Source organism: Equus quagga, chromosome 4 (genome assembly GCF_021613505.1).
Source record: "Equus quagga isolate Etosha38 chromosome 4, UCLA_HA_Equagga_1.0, whole genome shotgun sequence".
In the NCBI taxonomy this organism is placed as follows: domain Eukaryota; kingdom Metazoa; phylum Chordata; class Mammalia; order Perissodactyla; family Equidae; genus Equus; species Equus quagga.
The window spans coordinates 113865405-113890172 of NC_060270.1; the positions used below are offsets into that span (position 1 = coordinate 113865405).

A 24768-nucleotide genomic window follows, 5' to 3' on the forward strand; every position below is an offset into this window, starting at 1 on the left:
TAAAGAATAACAGCTTCTTCTTTGAATACATTAGAGGCTTGCAGAACAAAGAGCTCAATCTATATTATCTGAAAAAAAGACCCAACACCATTCTGTATAGTTAAAAAACGTCCAATGACGATATAACCCAAACTCCAAATTCCTCTTTATATCTATATTAGATAATACATAAGATTTCTTTTTTTTAAGATTTTATTTTTCCTTTTTCTCCCCAAAGCCCCCGGTACATAGTTGTGTATTTTTAGTTGCAGGTCCTTCTAGCTGTGGCATGTGGGACGCCGCCTCAGTGTGGCTTGAGGAGCTGTGCCATGTCGCACCCAGGATCCGAACCGGCGAAACCCTGCGCCGCCGAAGCAGAGTGTGCGAACTTAACCACTTGGCCAGAGGGCCCGCCCCTACATAAGATTTCTGATTCAATCATAAGGCAAATCAATGGCAAAACGTCCACTTTAAAGACTTTATTTCCTCTGAGCATTTTAACGTGTTGCATACCTTCTATAATTTAGGGTTACATAGCTGTGTGATTTTGAGTGACTTAAAACTCTCTGTGCCTCAGTTATGTAAAATGGGAATAACAATAGTATTTATCTATTATTATTAGATTTACTGTTAGGTTCTATTATTAGGTTCGTGCAAAGCGTTAATGTTAATATATATAAAATGCTTACATGTAGTAAACTATAAGTGTTTACCATGACTCTGTTTATTATGTAGAAGAATGAAATAACATTTGGAGAAGCCTTTCCGATGGAGTGCCCCAGGGTTTGTTATACGGCGTTGTCATAATCAGCTTACAGTCAGAAGCTAAGGTGAACTCCAGGCCAGTCCCTGGTTGTCAGGTGTGAATGCTATGTGCTGAAAAGGACTTGCATGACTGGGGTTATAGAGCTTCTGCATCTAAAGTGTTCTTAACACATCTCATGTACATAAAAGTATCAGCAAGTAAGTAATGCATCATTTTTCTCTGACTGCTTTCGCCAAATCTGGGGAGTTTTTAGTCACTAATTTTTCAAACATCTGTTTCAGCCTCTTTATCCTCTTATGAGATTCCAACAACACAAATGTTGTATCTTTTGTTATTGTCCCCCAGGTCTCTGAGGCTCAGCTCACTTTTTAAAATCTATTTTCTCTCTCTGATTTGAATTAGAAAATTTCGGATTGATCTTCAGGTTCACTGATTCCTTCCTCTATCATCTCTAGTCTATTACTGAACCCATCCAGTGAGTTTATTTCTTAATAAATTTTCCAGTTATAAAAATTTCTATTTAGTTTTCTTTTATTATCTTTCTTTCATTTGTTTCAAGAGTGTTTATAATCGCATGCTGGAGTATTTTTATGATATCTGCTTTCCTTGTCTGAAAATTCCAACATCTGTGTCATCTCAATATTGATGTCTGCTGATGGTCTTTTTTCATTTGAGTTGAGATTTTCCTGGTTCAATGGTATGAAGTGTAATTGTGAACTGTATCTTGGATATTTTGAATGTTATAAGACTCTGGTTCCTATTAAAATCTTCAATTTTATTATTTATAGTTTTGTTATAAAAACTGAAGTATAAACAACATACAATATCCTATTAGTTTCAGGTGTACATCACAGTGATTCCATATTTATATACATCATGAAATGATCATCATGGTAAGTCTAGTTATCACGTCATTATACCAAGTTACTACAATATTATTGACTATATTCCCTCTGCAGTATATTATATCCCCATGATTTACGAATTTTATAACTGGAAGTTTGTTTCTCTTAATTCCCTTATTTCACCCGCCTCCCCAACCTGTCCCCACTCTGGTAACCATCAGTTTGTTTCCCGTATCTATGAGTCTGTTTCTGTTTTGTTTTGTTTTGTAGATTCCACACATAAGTGATATCATATAGTATTTGTCCTTCTTTGACTTATTTCCCTTGATTAGCATAATACTCTCTAGGTCCCTCCATGTTGTCACAAATGGCAAGCTTTCATTCTTTTTTATGGCTTAATAATATTCCATTGTATATACATACACCATTATCTTCTTTATCCATTCATCTATTGATGGACACGTCGGCTGCTTCCATATCTTGGCTACTGTAAATAATGCTGCAGTGAACATAGCGGTGCATATATCTCTTCAAATTAGTATTTTCATTTCCTTTGCATAAATACCCAGAAGTGGAACTGCTGGATTGTATGGGAGTTCTATTTTAAATTTTTTGAGGAACCTCCATATTGTTTTCCATAGTTGTTGCACCAATTTACATTTCCACCAACAGTGTGCAAGGGTTCCTTTTTCTCCACATCCTTGTCAACGATTGTTATTTTTTGTCATTTTGATGACAGCCATTCTGACAGGTGTGATGTGGTATCTCACTGTGTTTTGATTTGTATTTCCCTGATGATTAGTGATGTTGAGCATCTTTTCACGAGCCTGCTTGCCATGTCTAAGTCCTTGGAAAAATGTCTATTCAAGTCCTCTGACCATTTTTTTAAATTGGGTTGTTTTTCTGATATTAACCCCTTATTGAGTGTATGATTTGCAAATATCTTCTCCCATTCAGTAGGTTGCCTTTTTGTTTTGTGGATGGTTTCCTTTGCTTTTTAGTTTGATGTAGTCTCATTTGTTTATTTTCGCTTTGGTTGCCCTTGCCTGAGGTGACTGGCCCAAAAAAATATTGCTAAGACCCATGTCAAAGAGCTGACTGCCTATGTTTTTATTCTAGGAGTTTTACAGTTTCAGGTCTTATGTTCAAGTCTTTAATCTATTTTGAATTTATATTTTGTACTTGGTATAAGGCAGTGGGTCCAGTTCCATGAAATCTTCAATTTCAGCAGGCAGTTGACCTGTTTAGATTTAGCATGCACATCCTGGCTCACTTTTGTAGGCTGTGGTTCAAATGTCAGTCTAGTTTACAAAGCCTTTGTGGTGCCATTGTAGTGCTATTTTGCCTACCCTACTTGCGTGTTACACGAAGGCAGGACTCTCCTCTACAGTCTGGGGAGGGAGAGGCCGCCTCTTAGTTACCGCAGGGTGGGGATGGAAAGCAGGGTTTGCCCACAAACCTGGCTGAGGAGGAGTGCTGTGCTGCATGGAACCACAGGGGGGGTACAGAAGAGAGAGTCCTGACCAGTCTCAGCTGCGTCATTCCTGCTGGTCAGGGATGAAGATGGCAATTGGGCAGAGTGGGGCTGCTTCTACGATAGCTTGGGGATGAGAGTCAGGGCCCCGCGCACAGGCAGAGCCAAGGAGGGGTGTCACTTTCTTATTGCAAGATGTTGATGGAGGAGAGGGCTCTACTCAGACTCACAGGAGAGAAGCGCACCCTTGTTAACGCAGGGTGGGTGGAAAACAGGGCTTTACCCACACACTGCTGCTGCAGCGTCCACTGGGGAGGGTAGTAACGTGGTCTTTTCATGGTGTTCACTGGAGAATGGTAGCTATGGCTAAAAGATTTCTGTCTGGCCAGGCTGCCGTTTGCCCAGTGCTTTGGCTAGGAAGAGCAGGCTTTTCTTGGGACTATTTTTTGTCTGTGCCTATTGGCATTTTTAGGTTACGGGCTTCTCTAGCGCCTCAGCTGAACACATAGTAGGTTAAAAAAACCCACAAAAACCAAAACACCATCAGGCAACTCGCTGATGTTCCTTGAGTCCTGAGGTCCCGAGTCAAGCCTTCCTTCTTTTCTCCAACTTTCAGAATCTTCTGATAGTTGACGTATATATTTTGTCCAGGATTTTTTGTTACAATTATTGGAGAGAATAAAACAAAACATATTTATTCATCTAGAACTGGAAGAACTCTTAAACTGTATTTTAAAAGTATAAAAGTCAGCAAAGCTTCACTATATAACAATAATGTTAATGTGCCTCATACTTTGTGTACACAGAGGTCACAGGTCCAGTGGGAAGGGATGTTGGTAATGACCCATCCCGATGTCTTCATTTCACAGGCTCAGACAAGGAGGCTCAGACAGCCTAACGACTTGTTGGAGTTACTCAGCCAGAAAGCAGCAGAACTGAGATTTAAACCTGAGCTTCCTGATTTTCAGCCTGCGCTCTCCCCATTGAGTACACCATGTACTCTGAGTTACTGTTTTCACTGGTGAAGATGAATTTGCTGTTTTCAACATCCTATTCAATAATGTGTATTCTACTATTACTTGCATATACTTGAGTTTAAAAGACCTTGCTATATTTTACCCAAATGAGTGTGCTATAGATAGCTATATATAAATGATCTGGCAGAACTTTCGACTAGCAGTGATAAAACCTACCCATTATATTTTTGTTCTGTTGTATTCTTTCCTTACGTATAAACTCTAAACAGAAATCCAGTAGAAAGCAAAATAGTAAAATTTTGATGCATCCACATAATATCAAAACATCTGAATGGCACTAATGTCTGATATTAACATTAACATTTTTCCTTTGAATATCTGGAGTCATCTCTCCCCTCTTTTTTCTTTTTTCTTTTTTTTTTGCTGAGGAAGATTTGCCCTGAGCTAACACCTGTTACCAATCTTCCTCTATTTTGTATGTGGGTCTCTGGCACAGCATGGCCACCACCAAGTAGTGTAGTCTGCGCCCGGGAACTGAACCCGGGCTGCTGAAGCGGAGTGCACTGAACTTAACCACTGGGTCCCGGGGCTGGCCCTCAACTTCCACTGTTAACATCAGCAAGCTCCTAAGTTTATTTGTGACTCAGTGAAAACTGGATAAAGTAATGGCTGAGCTCAGATTTAGGTATTTAAGGAAGAGGGAAATGTTTTCTAAACTAATATTCTTTCTTCCATTTGAATAAGATGAAACTATGGGATAATATCCTCAATTTTAGGAATAAATTTCAAAGGCCAAATTTTTGGCAGGATGGGATATAATGTCCTTCAGAAGACCAGAGGATAGGGCAAAGTCATTAAAATAAAGCATCTTTATACCCTTAAGTTCACAGTGCAATATACCAGCCCTGAGCTTGCTCTCAAAATTGCTGCTTCAGGGACTAGCAGTATATCAATATTTCAGTTTGCCATTAAGACTTTATTTGGTTTTCATACTTATTTATTAAAGTCATATAACTCCTATATAGTTCCATTTCTCCCAGAGAAGCTCTACACTATAAATGAAGAAAAAAAAAAAAAAGGCCATAAAAGATCATTTCATTTGTTGTGTCTCTTGGTTTGGTAGGTTATTTTTATGTTACTATTAAACCACATTTCCCCCTCCCAATTCCTCAAGTTAATAAGCATGGAATAAATATATGAAAGAAGGAATGAAAAATTCAAATCACATTTTACTTTGTCTTTTATTAATAAAATATTTCTATTGCTTAGACTACTAACTTTAGGCTAGGCTCAGATTTTCTGCAGCTTCATTTCTCTAAAAAACATATATGCTTTATATCTAGAAAGCACAGAAACGTATTTTTTGAAATAAATAGCTGATATTTATATTCTAGTGACAGGATTAAGGGATAATGTTCACGTGTATTTGGAAAGGAAAGATCATTATTATTCTTTTCTATGAGGGTTCATATTTTAAATAATAGCAAATAAAAGTTTTATTTTTAAACATATCTCTTAGTGGTCCCCCCTCCTAACCCCCGCCCAGGAAAAGTGAGAATAGCCCATTTCTAACATGCGTCAGAAGTCATTACTTTCATAAACTAAATTAAGAACAATACCTTTTCTTTGGGATATTTATGAAAATTCTGCTTTTGATTAAAAGACGCTACATGAGAGTGTTAAGCGAGTCTAACCAATTTCTTACTGGCTCACGATGACAAACGTAACTTTCTAGGTACAATCAAAGCAGTAATTAAAATAAAAGACATTATTTCTCCTTCTTTTCTTCAAAGTGTTAAGTATGCATATACTTGAAGCAATAAATACATTTTATTATCAGGAAAAGACTGCTGCCATTTCCTTTTGGCGGCCGGCAGCAATGATAATGATACACTGGAAAAATGAAGTCATTTAAATAAACAAGCAATACTAAGTTGATATGTCTGATTGACAACAATTATTATCTGGCGTAATTTCCTAGAATATTCTAGTAAGGCTAAAATGAAAACAATTCAGGCATGCTGGTGGAATAACGGTCTTTTTGATGGGAAGAATGTTTGGTAATCTCAATGATTATATAATAAGATTACTTTAACCTATAAGCTGACATTTCACAAAGAAAGGAAAAATGGTTTGGAGAACTATTCTATCTGAACAACGATGATCCTTTGAACTTCCGTTTTAAAGGCTACCCACTTGGCTCATAAATATTTTAGTCAGAGGAGCACCAGTCCCAGGCTGCAGTTAGATGCTCCCTTGCAACATCTTCTACCCACTTTAAGGACGGCTAGAGTAAGGGAGACATCGGCAGATGAGCCGACCATGGACCCTTGTGTTGTGGGTTCTGGGAAGATCACGCCTGTAACGACTGGTGTTCTCCTGACGGCCCCTGGGGCTCCCTCCGTTGTCCTCGCTGGCTGTGGAGTGCTCAGAAGCAAGCCTAGAGCTTTCGGTCCTGAAGGGACAGCTTGCCTGTTATTAGCTGGATTCAGTCTGATTCCTATAGCAACTGTGCCAGCCTGGCAATTGGAACACCACCCAACACTTTACATAATGTGGGGAAAAAAAAAAAAGATGGGGGGGTGGTGGGATACAAAATTGCCGCTTTCGGCAAACACTCCTTTAAAAATTCTTGACAAGCTTTCTTCTGCTTTGGAGGATTTTGAAAAAAGAAACCAGAACAAAGCAAGCTGTCTTCGCAATCAAAAGCAGATAAACACATCTCTTTTCTGACAGGCAGTAAGCCTGCCATTTTTGTTTAATGTTTAGTGGCTAGTGCATTAGTTTTCTATTGCTGCTGTAACAAATTGCCACAAACTTACTGGCTTAAAACAAGAGTTTGGGCCAGCCTCGGTGGTCTAGTGGTTAAGTTTGGTGCACCCCACTGCAGTGGCCCAGGTTCGGGTCCCGGTCATGGACCTATGCCACTTGTCAGTGGCCATGCTGTGGTGGCAGCTCACATACAAAAAGAGAAGATTGCAACAGATGTTAGCTCAGGGCGAATCTTCCCCAGCAAAAAGAACCATAAAAAAACCCAGTAAGAGTTTATCATCTTACAGCTCTTGAGGAAAATCAGTTTCACTGGGCTGAAACCAAGGTGTACGCAGGCCTGTGTTCCTTCTGGAGGTTCCAGGAGAGAATCTGTTCCCTTCCTTGCCTTTTCTAGCTTCTAGAGGCTGTCCGCACTCCTTGGCCCATGCCCTGCTTCCTCCATTTTCAAAGCCAGCAGCACAGTATCTTTTCTCTTCCCTGACCTCTGCTTCTGTCCTTACATCTCTTCTCTGATTGCCTCTCCTGCCTCCCTCTTATAAGGACCCTTGAGACTGTGATTTCGCTGGGCTCACTCTGACAATCAGGAGTAATCTCCCCATCTCAAAATCCTTGATCTTTTTCTTTTTTTAAGATTTTATTTTTCCTTTTTCTCCCCAAAGCCCCCTGGTACATAGTTGTGTACTTTTAGTTGTGGGTCCTTCTAGTTGTGGCATGTGGGATGCCGCCTCAGTATGGCTTGATGAGCAGTGCCATGTCCGCGCCCAGGATTCGTACCAGCGAAACCCTGGGCCGCTGAAGCGGAACGTGTGAACTTAACCACTTGGCCACCAGGCTGGCCCCTCAAAATCCTTGATTTAATCACAGAGTCCCTTTTGCCATGAAAGGTAACAGATTCACAAGTTTCCAGGGATTAAAAAGTGGACATCTTTGGGGAGCCAATGTTCAGTCTACCACAGTTAGTTCTCTCTCTCTCTTTAAATTCCTAATTATTTGCATTCTGTTTTAGACAAAGGGGGTGGCTCAGTGGTCAGGATGTGCCACTTCAGATCTAAGAATCCCACTGTCCATCCAAATATAATTAATTATCATAGAAAACAGAACTAATGCAAATCCCAACCTTCCACATTTTAAAAAGTGGGCTGACTTATTCTTATATTATACATCAATATAGTTCAAATCACATAGAATATAATGCTTTTAAGGACAAGATATAAAACGAAAAATCTCCTCAAGGCTTTTCTTTCAATTCCTGTCCTTTACTCACAACAAGAGGTGGAGGTTATTAATGCGGGTGGCTGTGGGATGGGGTGAATCATTTTCTTTCTCCTTTTCCTTCATATTATTATCATAAATATTCCAACTCATTTCTTTCCAACATGATTTGGGATTGTAGCATATCGCCAAAGATTATTCATACATATTGTACCAGTTCTCTGCTAACAGCTGACTCAGAATTCTTATGTAGATGGCCTTCACTCTTTCAAAACAAGAATAATAGAAAAGCTTTTAAGTTAGTGACAGTCATAAAGTGTTTAAGAGACTGTTGCAGAGTCTCAGCTGGTCAAGGCTGTGTCATAAGGGCAAACCAGGCTTACTGAGACCACCAGGCCTGGAGCAGGAGATCTGTGTTTGGAAGGAGAACTCCATTTGCCTTTGAAAAACCACAACAACGTAGATGGTCTTAACAACACCACTTTATGTTCCTCTGTGTTCCCCTCCAGTTCAGAAGCTGGACCACAGCCTTCCTAATGACAGCTCCTCATCCTGACTCTGGGTAGCCACCAGCCAGAACAATCACATGGTCCACATTTACTCTTTGGGCAGAGACTTGCAAATGGGGCTGTCATCCCTATAGGACGATGGAGGAGTCAGACTGGATCTGAGCTGAGGCTCTCCTTGAACCTCTGTATGCTTCAAAGTGGACACGTGAGGGACTTCTTATCCCTCCCTGTGGCAGAGAGGTCTTTGAATGGATTTGGCTGGTGACGTACGCCTGGAACTTAACATGCTGCAGTGATGCTAAGGGAATGATAACTGAAAGAAGGGTGACTTGGAGCGTTCACAGGCAGTGCATACTGCACCTTGCTATTCAAAGAGGAGGCAATTTAGAAACAAGAAAATTCAGACCCTAGAAGTTTCTACACATAATGGACAACAAAAATATGCCATTAAAAATCATGCCACAAAAGAAATGTGGATCTCTACAGTGATAAATTTGACAGAATGGTAATTACAGTTACCATTTTGAAATACTTTACTCTTAAACATGTAAGACGGTATTTTTTAATTTTACAATTTAAATAGCAGAAAGAAATTTCTATGACCAAACACTATACATTTAAAATTTAAATGATTATTTTTAAGCCTATGCCAGAATTTTAGAGTTGTTTGAATAAATGGCCAGTACTCAGTATAGTTGTTCTATACAAATGAATTTCACGTGACGTGAATGACTACTTATTTCATAAAGCATTTCAATAAATCCCTGAGTTGATATTTCTCTATATGTAAATCTGAAAAGTTTCTAAATTTAAATCTAAAAATTCTGTGGTCATATTTTATAAGAAGGATTTGGATATTCAAGATTTCAAAATGTCACAAACAAAATATTAGTGACTAAATGGTTTTTCAGAATTTGGTAACCATCTTTGAAGATAAATTCACAGATCTTTAAAGCTTCAATTTGATTTCACAAAAATTTAGTAAGGACAATCTAGCTTAACAAGTTATCCTTAAAATTCAGTTTCCAAGGCAACAATCATAGGTCCTTGTACACTGCTGTTTAAAAAAACATTTTTATAAATTTAGTTCCTGTAACATCAAAGGCAAGAGTTAAATATAACTGCTTTTTCTTTTATCTCCTTTATCAGACTTTTTAAACAAGCCAACTTCTCTCTTTTTAATGGAATAGTACCAGAGCCTGAGTCTACTGCCCATTATGTACACGAAGGTTGAGGGCAGAAAAATATCGCTTTCCAAAGTGGCTGCGTGAGAATCTAGCCTACGCATGTGTGTTAAGGGCAAACTGTGACCCAGCCCGTTGTATGTGTTTAACAGCAAATCTCCTTATAACTTACTCCTTATAACTGCATAACTTACCCAATAAAGCAAAGAGGGGAGAGCTCTTACCTGCACATTTCACTCCCTGAGCAATGAGACCCCACATGAAATTGGCACAGTATTCACACCAGTGTGGCCCTCTGAATGTATGGACCTGAAAGAGAGGAGCGACAAAGTGGCCAGAAGGAAAACACACAGATGAGGAAATTGCTTCCTGTGAAGGCACCAACGTATAAGCCATAGTTAGGACTGAGGAGGCATGGTATGGTTACATTAAAAAAAACCTTGGCTGAGTGGAACTGACAAGCAGTTGAAATTTCTTTCAGGGCTTGATTTCCTCTTTGTTTTAGAAATGGTGATAAATCAAACAATATTCTGTGATTTACTTTTGAAAACAATGTCTCCAGTGGAATTTTCCACCCAGTCCCCTCCAGCTGTAAGCAGCCTCAGCTATGTGCTGTACAAATCCACTGGCATTTTCTGAGTGCCATGGCCTGAGGAGGGACAAGGAGCAGTGTAGAGCACGTCTGCATCTATGAGGGTTTTGTCAGATGATCCACCTTCTGCCCTCTGTGACCTCAGTTAGGGCCCCGGATGTTAAAGGTGATACTTAGTGACTGCTTACAACTGAATCATCAAAAAGGGCCAACTTCTGTTCAAAACCATTTGATACTTACAGTGTTAGCAAAGAGAATGAATACACTTAAAAAACTATAGTTAATAGTAATTATTCACCAATCATTCCAGCTCGTAAAGGTCTTAGTGCATTTGATTCCTTTATCCCTAAGAAAGGAATCTCCAAAGAAGCGAGGATTTACACGCTAAGATACCTATAGACTGTTATGTATAGGAAAGCAAAGACATTCTAGCTTAACTCAGATGAAAAAATATTGGTAGACTAGAGAAGCAATGAATCTAAACCCCAAACATTAAAGAATAAAAGAAAAAAATCATGAGTATTATCAGTAACACTTTAAGATTTCTGAGCAAATATTGGCTGAAAATGCATTCAAGAAATAAGTTAAAAGAAAAGGGAGATGGAACAAAGAACCCACTGATTTGTATCAAATTACATTTACGTGAGATAATTTCTTACATATATGATTTCCTCCTGCAGAAAACAGTAATACAAGAGAGTGGAAATCACAAAGTGTGATGATTTGATTCCAACATAAATATCTGCCAAAGCAGCTACTGCAAATAGTGAAATTCATAGCTAAGACTGCCATTTTTACTACTCTTCCATTTATGTATTGAATAGATCTTCAAAATCGAGTAAATGATTTTTAAGATATATATACATATAACATTATTTCAAACTTAAGATGCTACTGAATGTAAGATTTACATTGAATGTAAGACACATATATTCCATTTAGAAAAATTATGCCAATTAAACTGTGAGAAGCCATCGATAAGATAAATCCCAATTTCAGAGATGTTAAAATGAAAAAAAAGTACATATCAGAATCAATGAAATACGATATATCAGAATTCAAAATATTACTCCTGGCCAAACTTTCCATATAAGGCTGCAATGGATAACCTGGGATTCATTCCAACTAGGTATGCGCTTGTAACTCTGGCCATTGCCAAATGAGCTTGAGTACAAAACACTGCGTTGATTTTGAAAAGAAGGGCATAATCCCTTCTCTGTCTTTTATGGAAAAGCATCTTTCATGGAAAAAACTATGCAGAGACAGTTGCCTCTGGATTGTTAATGATGTTCAGGGCCTGTAAATTGAAAGCGTTTCCTGGAGTTCCTGAAGCAGAGCCCAAGATCAACATCCAGATAGTCTGTGATGTCTTTGCGTTTACCTGAGTTCCTGAGTGAATAAAATGGATGAAGTATGCACCCTTGCTTTACTCTGAGAGGAATGAGTGAAACGGATAGCATTGACTCATATTAAAAAAGTTGTATAACCACGAAATAGCTACAGAATTGTGAAGGTATTCTTCGGGAAAGTTTTTGCGATACAAACTGGCTTACAGTTGCCAGATCTCAGGATAGTCCAGGATTACTTAACTTGGTAAGGTTAACAAAAATGGACTACAAGTGTGGAGGAAGTCCCAGTTTTGTACCTGCAGTTATCTCATGATAAAGGGTCTTAAAATTACATTGGAGGAGCAAAAACAGAATAGATGGTGTGAAATAAACAAACGAGGGCTCTTGGCCAACAGCACTGAGCACTGAGATGTTATGATAGACCAATTCCCCTCGTCACCTTCACAGAAGCAGTAGTGAACGTGGTTATTTTGAAAATCTTGGGACGTCTCTTCACATTACATGTGCTGAAGAAAGGGTTTAACGGTCTGAGCAGGCCCAATGTTCGCCAATTAAAGGATCACACGTGTATCTCAGAAAGCAATCTTTAGGATATTGTTATTTATACATTCTCTTCTTGGATAGCTTTTTATAAAGGCATCCTGAGCCATTTGCAACTAGTTTTATTGTTGTTGTTTTTAATTTTGTCTTTTTAGACCATTTGTAAAGGTAGCTTATATAGCTCTCCAGGAAATTAATCTAGAGATAGGCCTTGAAGCACCAAAAGCTTACTAAATTTCTACTGGTATAAAAGGGTTTAAGTGGATTTCCTTTTGAATTTTTATATCTAAAATACATATTTTTAAAATTTTGTTTGTCTTGTGACCTGTAAGACTCCACAGACCTCATTAATCACTTTTATTCATTCATAAACATTTATTAAGTGATGATATATTCAAAGATAAAAAGGATATTAGCTCAAGGAATTCACTATAGGTTTCTCCCGTTAAATGCGGTGTGATAATGCTCTGCTGAAAGTGTCTGCAGTGTGAGGACAGCTGGGGGAGGGCCACTGCTCAGGCACAGCCAGGGCCAAATGGGGGTGTGCATAGGGGAGCGGGGTACATTAGGAAAGGCTGTTCCAGGGAAATCAAAGAAACACAGCAAGAGTGAAACAATGGGATGTTTAGAGCATTGCAAGAAAGTTCAGAACGGGTGGGGGCAGGAATGACTGGCACGGCAGGAGACAAAGGAGGCAGACAGGGCTTTTTCCACGCCTACAAATTTATACTTTGCCCAGTGAGCAATGCAGGGCCACTGAAGATTTTTAAGGAGAGCAACACAGTCAAGGGAGCAAGGCTGGAGGAAGACCGACTAGGTAGGATGCTATGGCTGTGGTCCAGGTAATAGAGATGTGGATCTGAACTCAGGCAGTGGTGATCGAGAGAAAGGGATACATTTAGGAGGCAGAATCAACAGGGCTGGGTAACTAATTGAATCAGATACAGAGGAGAGGGGAAGAACCTGGGTTACTGTTAAGAGTTTTGGGCCTGGTGACTTGGAGAGGAGAGGATTAACTGAGGGAACAAAAGCAGAGGACCAGGTCTGGAAGTGAGATGGGAGGGAAGAGGGGAAGAGAAAGGCTGATTGAAGATTCCTGGGGAAGAGGAGTAACTCATGTTCTAAGGCTCCTGAAGGCGTCAGACGGAGATGGGAGCCAGGGCAGAGAGATTAGCTTTGAATAAGAGGATAATTACTTTTCCCCTTTCCTGAGCTGGAAAAAGGCTTAGCGGGAGAGAATGGCTGTGCAGGAGTAGAGGGCAGGGGCTGGAGGCCAGAAAGCTAAAGGAGTTCATAGTCTGTAGTCTCTGTGCCTTAGGATGGAAGCTCAGCTACTAAGCAAATGAGGAGTTTGGGGAAAGTGGGGGATAGGAACTGGAACTGGCCAGAAATTCAGAGAAACGCTGTTGGACTTGAAGGCAAGTTTCTCGCCTGGATAGCAATGAAGTCATACTAGAACAGTGTCAAATGCATGAAAGAAAAAGTGACACATTCTTTTTAAAATGGTGATTGTGCTATATTTGAGCTTTATCTAAAAGTTTTATTTTCTAAGCAGTTTTACATAATCAGTGATATTTATATCATGTATTTTACTAAGTCAGAAAAACATATCTTTAAAAAATCAATTGCACAGATGACACAACTTAGAATAGCTCTCCAGTTCACTGCTCCATCCAGCACAATGGAAACAGGGTGCTGTCCCTGCAGACAATTTTGTTTACTAGATTTGGTTGTATTTTGATTACCTGTCTTAAAAGGATTAAATCAGAACGTAATGGGCATTGAAAGTATAATAATTAAAGGGCCAAAAGTTGCACTTCGGGGATTCTTTCTGCTTAGGACGATGCTAAGAAAGAACTAGGGTGGGATCTTGGAGAAAGGAGGCCTGGAGTGGTTCTCAAGGGGACCAGGGGCTTGGGCCGGAAGCCCTAGATTATAACCGAGAAGGACCTTGCCTGGAATGCCCGATGGTGTAGTGGATACCCCTCAGAGATCTGCAGCTGGTGAGCACCCAGGGAATCAGTTATCGCTGTCTTTACAACAGACACAACTAACAGACACTCATTAAGTGTCATTCTCTTTGTGTCGGCTTTTTTATAGGATTTTATTCTAAATGGCCCCAGATTTTTATGTTTTCGTAAGTTTGTGTTTTGTTTTCCTGTCTCTTCTTATTCTCCAAGGCTGTCAGCTTTTCCTCCTCCTTCCTCACCCGCTTCTCCCCTTTCCATTCAAAGATTCTTAGTTGTGGATAAGGAAATCGGATAAGGGAGCTTTGCTAGCACTGGACATCAATCAACAAAATGTATCATCTATCTTCCTCTTGAAAGCCTTTTTTTTTTTTTTTTAAACCCAACTTCTATCTTCTGGTCTGTGTTTCTCATAGTTAAGGCTGATGGACAGTGGTCTTGTGATGAATGAAGTGTTAGTAGTATCTTACTTCATTCTATGACATGCACTAGTCCTTACTTAACTATTTCTTACAAGCAGAAGCTGCCTCTGTTTCTGCTGTTTACCGTATGACCTTAATGACACAGACCAGCTTTACAAGGTGGGAAGCTGACTAATTCCTTTATAAACAGAACTATTTCTTCCTTAGAGTTATTTAAACAAATTGCTCGATCAATTTATAAGAAAATAATTCCTTTGAGAAGGGTGTTTTGGTAAGATAATCTACAAGAGCAATTAGTTTCAGAATAAAGTATTAGTGAGGTCAGGGATGAGCCTGAGAAAAGCAATCTTGTAAGCTGGCCACAGATATTTTTTCTAGGCCACCTCCAAAGCTTTTGGTACATCTTGACAAATGAAAGTGACAAAGTACATGGCAGGAATTATACCTTCATGAACAAAGAGCATGGCAATTAGTTTGAAAGCCCTCTTTTCTTTTGCAACTGGAAAAAAGACAACTTTATTACCATGGCATTTGAGATTGCTTTTCACCTGTGAACAACTCGTTTCATGTTATTCTCCTTAAAAACAGAGATGAAAGGCTGGATTAATTAATAGACCCCAATAGAGTCTGTCACAGAGAAGGCACTGGTCAGAACGAGGCTGAAAAGGACGGACAGACAGGGAGATGGGTGGGCTACTCAGGGGCCCACGCAGCACAGGCCAAGGGTCGTGTGTCTCCCGGGCACTGACCCAGGTAAAAACCGAACCCAGTCTCAAATGGGCCTCCTGTTATACTGACCAAATCCTGGCTTCTATAAGAAAACCACCATGTCTGCTTCCCATCATATTTCTGACATTCACCTCTCCAGATTGAATGTCGGTAATAGAAACAGTGGAAAAGAAATCCACGCTATGGGAAGAGAAAGAAAAATTCAGCATATATTTCTTAACCCTTCCAAGCCATAATACCACCTCTAGAAATAAGCCTGAGAGCAAAAGCCAAGGAGCATGCCTGCAAAGCCCGCTGCAAATGGAAACTACGGTGGAGGCAATAAGAACATTGGGGGAAATGAGATGGGGCTTGGGAAGGTGGGAATGACATTTCAGCTGCCGCTCTTCATCTGGAGGCTCTGATGAGTCAGTTCTCCAGCACGGTACTGGGTGATGAAGCGAGAGAACAGATGATCACAATCAAAAGGAAGGGAAGGTAGGTAGGCAGGCAGCTGGGCAGGAAAGCCTTTTTCTCTCTTTTAAAAAAAATTTTTATCTTTAGGGCAATTAGAGTGTACTCTTTTTAAGTAATCAATTTTAGTCTCATCAAGATGGCTTAATTTTCACCCAAAAGATTTGAAATTTAGAATTTTGGTCCTAATTTTGCCACTTCAGTTAAAGTACTATGGTTTATACTACTAAGTCGTGAGAAGAGGTTGCATAACATTGGTTATGATCATCAGCAAGAAACACATACAATTGTGTAGGAGTTCCCTGCCAAAAAAGGAGGGGAAGGGGTACTCAAAATAGGAGTATCTTTAGTCTCAAAGCAACACCACCTTGTCTTATTTAATTAAATTTAGTCAAAACTAGGGGCCTTCCAATTCTTAGAGGAAAAATCTCTAACAGACCATGAGGTTTGGGAACGGTTAAACCGCCAGCACTGACATCGATGGATGTGTAATGTGGTGCCCATGGCAGGAAAGCCAGGAGGAATGCAGCAAGCTCTTGCTGAAACACGTCTTTCAGCAACACTTGGAGCCGTGAGTGCCTGGAACAGAGAAGGGGCGCACCCACGGCCAACAGCAGACAGGACGGGGGAGGTCCTGGGCGCACGGAGGCGCTGGACAGCTGGTGAAGGCGCCTGGGTGCAAACAGCTTCTATGACTAGCTGCTGCCGGGCCCTGTGAGGCCCATGTGAAACAGACAAGTAAAGACAGAAGCATCATTTCAGGAAGACAAATGGCAGAAAATCAGTGACCTAATATTTCAAGAGTGAGAAAATTGTTCAAAATTGAAGGAGACACCATAAAAGCCTGCTAGACATACACTGGTCATACCACAAATAAATGCCATCCTCTTAAATATGAGAAATCACTCTAGGAAAAAGCTGACTTAACATGGTCAGACTATAAAAAATACTAGTCTTACTAGCAGGGCAAGTACTAGGGCAATATAATAATTTAGTCCTGCTCCCACGTGAAAAACATTATAAAAATGGTTTTTGTTGATTGATGTGTAAAATACTTTAAGTAAACGTACAGAAAAAATAATGAATTATCAATTCCACTCATTTAATTCATTCAGCAGATTCTATATAAGGCCTTATTACCAGTTTAACTTTCTTTACGGCTTCCTTTATGATCTGCCTATTCCCACCCCACCCACCAACCCCAAATCAACCTTTTCCCAGTGAGGGAGAAACAGCTCTGAAACAACAGCTGAGTTAATGTGGCGCAGACAAGCGAACTTGCTTAGAATCACACACAGCCACATTAATGCTAGACCACGAGCCGTTTCTGAGGTCAATGTTCTGGTCTAAGCCGCAGAGGGGCCCCTTACGCAGAGCCATCAATCCAAAACCCAGGAATCAGGCAGTGGACACAGCAAAGTTCTCAAGACATTCCTTTTACTTACTTATTTTTTAATTTAATCATGTTACAAGGTACAGATTGTATAATAGATAATATAACAATAATTATAGCTAGTAATTAAAAAACACTTTCCATTTCAAAACATGGGTGATTAAACTCCTAGAAAACCTTGAATTTTAATGTGTAGACATCTAAGTTTCAGAAGCAAATTTCCTTTCTTTGCATAGGAGCTCGAATGAGAACTTCACTACTACATCGAATCATGGCTAAAGTTGAAAAATGTCAAATGCCATAACCTAAAAACATTTCTACTTTGAAAGTTTAGTTTCCTTACGTGGATGAATAAGTTTGCATTCAACTATCAGTAGTAAAAAATCAACACACTGAATCAATACTTCAAAATGCCAATCTCTTAAAGTTCTATCTTGAAGGTCTAACAGGAAAATAAATGAATCAACTTGGTTGTGCAATAAAAACCTCTGTACAATCCACAGCTGGCTGACAGATAATCTCTTTCCCCACATTACAGATAGGTAAACTGAACCCTGAGAGACAAAAAAGCCTCAGACTGATCTACATTATCTTAACATCCACAATTCCTCGAAGCCAAGTCTGTGCTAATATTAACATTTCCGCACAACCAGATTTCAATTTCTCTTTGGCTAGGTTGTAAAAATGTCATCTAAAGAAGTTTACTGTTAATACATACTATGTTATGAATGGAAGTATTCCTATGATATACTAGGAAAATGGTTTGACTAAAATGCACAAGAAATTATAAAACCATGTAAACCTTTTAAAGCTCTAGTAAAAGAGATCCAGATTTTCTCTATAGTTTTTCTCCTACTTTATTGATTGCTGCTCTTATCTTTAATATTTCTTTCCTTCTGTTACTTAGTTTGAATGGGTCTTCTTTTCCTAGTTTCTTAAGGTGGAAGCTTAGCTGATTGATTTAAAATCTTTTTCCTTTCCTAAAATAAGCATTTAATGGTATAGATTTCACTATAAGCACTACTTTAGCTGCATTCCACAAATTTTGATATTCTGTATTTTTCTTTTTATTCAGTGCAAAATATTTTCTAACATCCCCTGTGATTTCTTTCTTTCTTTTTTTTTTTTTGAGGAAGATTAGCCCTGAGCTAACATCTGCTGCCAATCCTCCTCTTTTTGCTGAGGTCGACTGGCCCTGAGCTAACATCCATGCCCATCTTCCTCCACTTTTTTTATATGTGGGACACCTACCACAGCATGGCTTGCCAAGCAGTGCCATGTCCGTGCCTGGGATCCGAACTGGTGAACCCCAGGCTGCGGAAGCAGAATGTACGCACTTAACCGCTGCGCCACTGGGCTGGCCCCAGATTTCTTCTTTAATTCATGAGTTACTTAGCAGTAAGTTGTTTAATTTCTAAATATGTGAGAAATTTTTTCAGATATGTTATTGATTTTGAATTTAATTCTCTTGTGGTAAGCAGGTATGCTTTGTACGATTTTCATCCTTTCACATTTATTGACACTTGTTTTATTGCTCAGAATCGTCTATCTTGGTGAATCTTCCATGTTCACTTGAATAGTATGTGTATTTTGCTGTTGCTGAGTAGAATACTCTATAAATATCAATTAGGTCAAAGTGATACTGTTGTCCAAGTCTTCTATATCCTTACCAAAATTTATTATTTGTCTATTTGTTTTATCATTGAGAAAGAAGTGTGGAAATATCCATCTATAGTTATAGATTTGTCTAGTTGACTTTTCAGTTCAGTTGTTGCTTTATGTATTCTGAACTGTTATTAGGAGCATATAAATTTTAAATTGCTATGTCCTCTTGATGAGTTTTATCCTTTTTACTCTCAATAATATTCCCTGTTCTGAAAACTACGTTTAATATAAATATAGCTGCTCCATTTTTCTTTGAATTACTGTCCGCATGATTTACCTTTTTCTTTTTACTTCTGTCTTTTTTTTTAAAGTGGGTTTCTCGTGGATAGCATATAGTCAGATCTTTCTTTTTTATCCAATTTGACAACCTCTGCTTTTTACTGGAGTGTTTGGGCCAACTCCATTTAATGTAACTATCAATATGATTGGGTTTAAATCTGCCATCTTGTTTCTGTTTTCCATATATTTCATTTGTTCTTTGTTCCTATTTCTCTCTTTTCTTGCATACTTTTGGGTAAACTACTTATTTTTTATGAATCCATTTTGTCTCCACTATTAGTTTATAACTATTTTATTTTTTACAGTTTTCTCTAAGGTCTACAATACACATCTTTAACTTATCAGTCTACCTTCAAACGATATTATAGCACTTCATGTATAGTGTAAGAATCTTACAACAGTATACTTCCACTTCCCTACTCTGTTCTTTATGCTATTGTTGTCATATATTTTACTGGTATAAACTCATAATATATTACTATTTTTGCTTTAAACAATTATCTTTTAAAGATACTAAAATGAAGAAAAAACATCTTTTACACTTACCCACGTTTACCATTTCTAGCATTCTCTATTCTTTTGTAGAGATCTAAATTTCCCACCTGGTATTATTTTCCATCTGTCTGAAGAACTTCCTTTAATATTCTTATAGTATAGATGTCCTGGTGATGAATTCACTCAGTTTTTCTTTGTTTGAAAAACAAATATTTTTATTTTGTCTTCATTTTTGAAAGAGATTTTTGCTGGATATAGAATTCTAGGTCAATAGTTTGTTGTTGTTGTTGAGTACTTTGAAGATGCCGCTCCATTGTCTTGCACAGTTTCTGATAGAATTTTGTGTCATTCTTATTCATCTGTATATAATATGTATTCTCCTCCCCCCCCGCTGCTTTTCAAAAACCTTTGTAAGATATTTAAAGGATTATTTCAAATTTTTAATTAAAGATGTTAATAAAGAAAACAGTAGTGTAAAATTTATCTTTTGTAAAAATAATTTTACATTGTATTACTGTGTATGTGCAAATTTTAGGTCCTATAAAACCATAAAACTATGAACACATTATGAAGCTGGACTGTAAAAATAAAATTCAAGAGAAATCGAACATGTTTAACTTCTAGATCCTAGAGGCGTCCTCTATACATTTTGTTGTCACACGTGAGGGGTGAACAACTTCACCTCTCAGGCTGAGGCAAAGGACCACTTTAGGAAGAAGATTGTTCTTTCCCATAACCTGGTTTTCTTTCTGTCTCTCTCTGGCAGCTCTCACAATTTTCTCTTTAGCACTAGTTTTTAGCAATTTGATGATGATGTGCTGTGGTGGTGTTTTCCTCATATTTTTTTTTTCTATGTGGAGTTCACTGCACTTCTTGGTCTGTGGGTTTTCATCAAATTTATATTTTTGGTCATTATATCTTCAAATAATCATTCTGTTCCCTAGCCTCCCACCACTGCTCCTTCTGACTCCAATTACACTTAAGTTAGATTGCTTGATATTGTCCCACCTGTCGCTGATGCTGCGCTCATTCTTTTTTAAAATTCTTTCTGTCCTTCATTTTGGATATTTTCTATTGCTATGTTCTGGTTTTCTAGTCTTTTCTTCTGTGGTGACTAATATGCTTTTAATACTATTACAACCAGTGTACTTTTCATTTCAGACATATTTTTCATCTCGAGGGAGTCCATTTAGGTTGTTTTAAACAGCTTCCTTTTCTTTCCTCACTGTAGCCTTTAGTCTACTGCTAATTTAGTCATGCTACTAAGATGATACCCTTGTGAAGACGTTTAAACAATGCCTCACGTATTATGATGTCTTTCCACTCCTACTGGTGGATAAAACTATTCTCAGCTCTGGGTGAATTTCAGTAATTGTTCAGCCTATTGCTTTCTGGTGGTTTCCAAACAGTTTCCTCTCATGCACGTGTAGATAAGCGCTAAGTCAAAAACTCACGAAGACTGCTGTGTGGACCTCCAGAGCTCTTCCTGTGCACAGCTCTGTCTCCTCAGGTACTCTGCCCCACAAATTTTAGCGGCTGTGCTTTGCCAAACTCCAATCTCTGTGTCCTCAACTTGGCTAGACCACTGGGCTCTCTTTGGATCCCCCCACCCCCAATGTGCCGTGGACTGGAAACTGCCTCCAGGTACTAGGCGAGAACAATCTTGAGACTCATTTTGTTTGTGTTCCTTCTTTCAGGTACCACAGTGCTATACTACCTGTTACTCAATCTCTGACTGTTGTTTTATATGCTTCTTCTAGTTTGCTAGTTGTTTAAGATGAGAAGGTGTATCTATTTTCTCCTTCACGGCTGAAAATGGAAGTTCAGATTATATTCTTGTTTCTAAAACTGATCTTTCACGTGATGAGCTTGAACCTATGACTTCTCTGGGCTTCAGTTGCTACACGTGTAAACGACATTAACTTAATCAGTAATTCTCAATGTCCCTTATATACGCTGAAATGCTTCAGGATTCCTTTGTTATCAAACTCTACAAGCACGTCTCTCCCACCAACATGTTATGGTAACAGTGTTGTATTCAGTAGGGTGTACACTAGAATCTTGTAATTGGTGATTTCATTTGTCATTTAATGTGGTAGTGGGCATTTCTTATTTTTAAGCCACACAGAATAAATGTCTTATGTTTGGATAACAGTCCTCAATCCATGTGAACTGTATGGAGCTAACCCTATCCCCAGCTCCAGGGGAGAGTATGTGGCCTAGATCTAAGCCAATGAGCACATCCCATCCTCCTGAACCAGAGCCACTGGTTCAGAGATGGGCATCTAAGATAACTGGGCAAATGCCTGCCAGGCCTAGACCCTTTGTTCAAAAAGCCTCTCTTTATAGCTGATTAGAATCTGGAACTATACAGAGCTGGAGCCTCTGTCAGCCATCTTGTCACTAGAGGGAGCCTAAAAATGAAGACAGAGCTGGGAGATAGGGTTGTGGTGGCATTTTAAGCCCTGGGTCAAAGGATACCTTCAACTAACACTGGACTTTCCTACTATGTGAGCCAATAATTTCCCTTTTTGCCTTGGTGACCATGGGTTGGACTCTCTGACCATTGCAATGGAAAGTGTCCCAACTGTTCCATCAAATGGTAAATATCTGCCATGGGTTCCAAGTAGATTTTTAAATAGATACACTGAAGCAATGTAACATAACTGTGGAGTAATGAGCTGTAACAGCAACCATCAAAGCAAAAACCGCATGCTTCCTAGAGATGGACCTTCTCTTTACAGCTGAGGGCACTGTGCAAACTTGTGAGGCAGGGTCACAAGCAGCGATCAGGGTGTGGCACATGTAAGGGCTGGGACCCCACACAAAAGGAGTTCTACAACAGAGAAAGAGTCAGCCTGACACTGTAGGCCTGATCTGGGCAAATGCATTCACAGAGCCAAAACATCATCTCTCATATAACAGACTGGAGGACATCATCTACTATCACAAGAATCCTCTGGCTCTCATGACCTAAAAAATGATATATTCTCTTCTTTTTAATTTTTATGTCCAGTTAATACTTTAAAAACACACCTAGTTCTATCTTTGCTCCCCAAAGAATATAAAAATAAAGAAAATAAGCACCTGATGATGTTCTCTAGAAGTGAAACATCGCTGGGCTATTTCTCCTTTCCTTCCTAGCTTTTGTACTGTGAAACCAGAAGAATCTTAAGATAATTTAAGAAGAGGCATTAGTAAACCTAAAAAAACTATTGGTATCGTGTTTATCAGGAAAATAATTTGTAGAGTTTTCTCAGATGCCAGTGGTACTGTGATAAAATATTCAAGAAAGAAGAAAAATCACTATTTGCATGTATTCTCTCCACTTAAAAAAACAATCTTTCCTAGACATATTTCCACTTCCTTAGGTACATATGCATGTCTTTTTTCTCTGTGCCCTTTGGGCTCTTTGATGAAGGCAATGATATTTTTGTGTCATGTACTATTACATACAAATAATGAATGCCGACTAATGATGATAGAAGTATACTGAGATATAGGAAACTTGACAACAGCTGGGGTAAGATGTTGTGACCTGTACATATTCTCCATGCTTTGACTCTTATTAAAGCCACAGTAGACTTCACTCCTAAGTAAGACTCTCTGTTCTCTGAGGAATGCTGACATAGCGGGTCACAAAGAAGATCAAGTATGACGGCATAATTTGTCAATTAATGTTTTGAAAAAGAGATATGAAATACTACATATGTATCTCTCCTATTAACTTAGAAAATGAGCAGAATATAATTAAGATTTAATCCTCAGTTAAATCTGGAAGGGGAGAATGGAGACATGATTCAAGTGACCACAAAAAGTTGCCTTTAAAATACCAACATGTTCCAAATGTGGGAAAAACCAATCCTTGAAGGTTAGATTATTGTGTGGACACATAAACTAAAGTATTAAGAGAACAGAATTTGGAAGAGGTGACTTTTTAAAATTGTGTTCTTCCCATGGGTTTACTAGGATCCTAAACTCGTTATTGTGCCGGGAGTCACAAGCCAAGCTGGTTCTCTAGGATAGATTTTGGAGATACCAAATTTTCTAAAACATTAAGTCACTAGGATGGACATATATGCTGGAAATAACCAATGCCACATTAGGTGTAGTTGTCTGCCAGAGAGTCTCATCTTAGGATAATGGGTGGGAATAAGAATCAGGACAGGTTCTGCTGAGAGAGAGCCAGGTTCCTTTGGAAGCTGTTTAAAAGTGGCAATCCTACATCTTAATTTCATAGGCTGGCCTGAGGTTTTGTTTTTAATTGTTTGGTTTTGAGTTACATAAAAGAAATAGTACACTTACTATAAGTTCCACTAACAGTCTCCAAGTAGAAAAGACAAACTTCCAAATCTCTCTCCAAATTTTAAAGCAGCAAAAGCAAAAATAAACAAGTGGGACTACATCTAATGATAAATCTGCACAGCAAAGTGAATAATTAACAGAGTGAAAAGACAACCTGCTGCTGGATCATAAGGTAGTTTTATTTTTAATTTTTTGAGAAATAGCCATACTGTTTTCCATAGTGGCTGTGGCAATTTACCTCCCTACCAACAGTGCACAAGGGTTCTCTTTTCTCCACATCTTCACCAACACTGGTTATCTTTTGTCTTTTTGATAATAGCCATTCTAATAGGTGTGAAGTGATATTTCATTGTGGTTTTGATTTGCATTTCCCTAATGATTAGTGATGTTCAGCATCTTTTCATATACCTGTTGGTCACGTGGATGTTGTCTTTTTTTTTTTTAAAGGCTCTGAGAGATTGTATGTTCCCAGCTTTTATTTTTTCTCTCCCTAAAGCCCCAGTACATAGTTGTCTATCCTAGTTGTAAGTCCTTCTAGTTCCTTTATGTGGGGCGCCACCACAGCACGGCTTGATGAGTGGTGTGTAGGTTCACGCCCAGGATTCGAACAAATCCCGGGCTGCTGAAGTGGAGCACATGAACTACTTGGCCACGGGGCTGGCCCCTGGATGTCTTCTTTTGAGAAATGTCTACTTAGGTCCTTTGCCCATTTTTAAATTGGGTTTTTTTTTTTTTTGCTATTAAGTTGAATGAGTTCCTTATATATTTTGGATATTAACCCCTTATTAGATACATGCTTTCCAAATATTTTCTCCCATTCCATAGGCTGCCTTTTCATTCTGTTGATAGTTTCTTTTGCTG

The 24768-nt window shown here is 38.8% G+C and overlaps 1 protein-coding gene across 4 annotated transcripts in view; it reads right to left on the minus strand.

Annotated features, from left to right (window-relative positions):
- Window positions 1-24768, minus strand: part of CHN1 (chimerin 1) — a 192271-nt gene that overhangs the window by 17235 nt on the left and 150268 nt on the right. For all 4 annotated transcript variants that reach the window (XM_046659708.1, XM_046659709.1, XM_046659706.1 and 1 more), the window contains one exon: window positions 9943-10027. In XM_046659708.1, the coding sequence (XP_046515664.1) occupies window positions 9943-10027 (85 nt within the window). The remainder of the gene's footprint in view (window positions 1-9942; window positions 10028-24768) is intronic.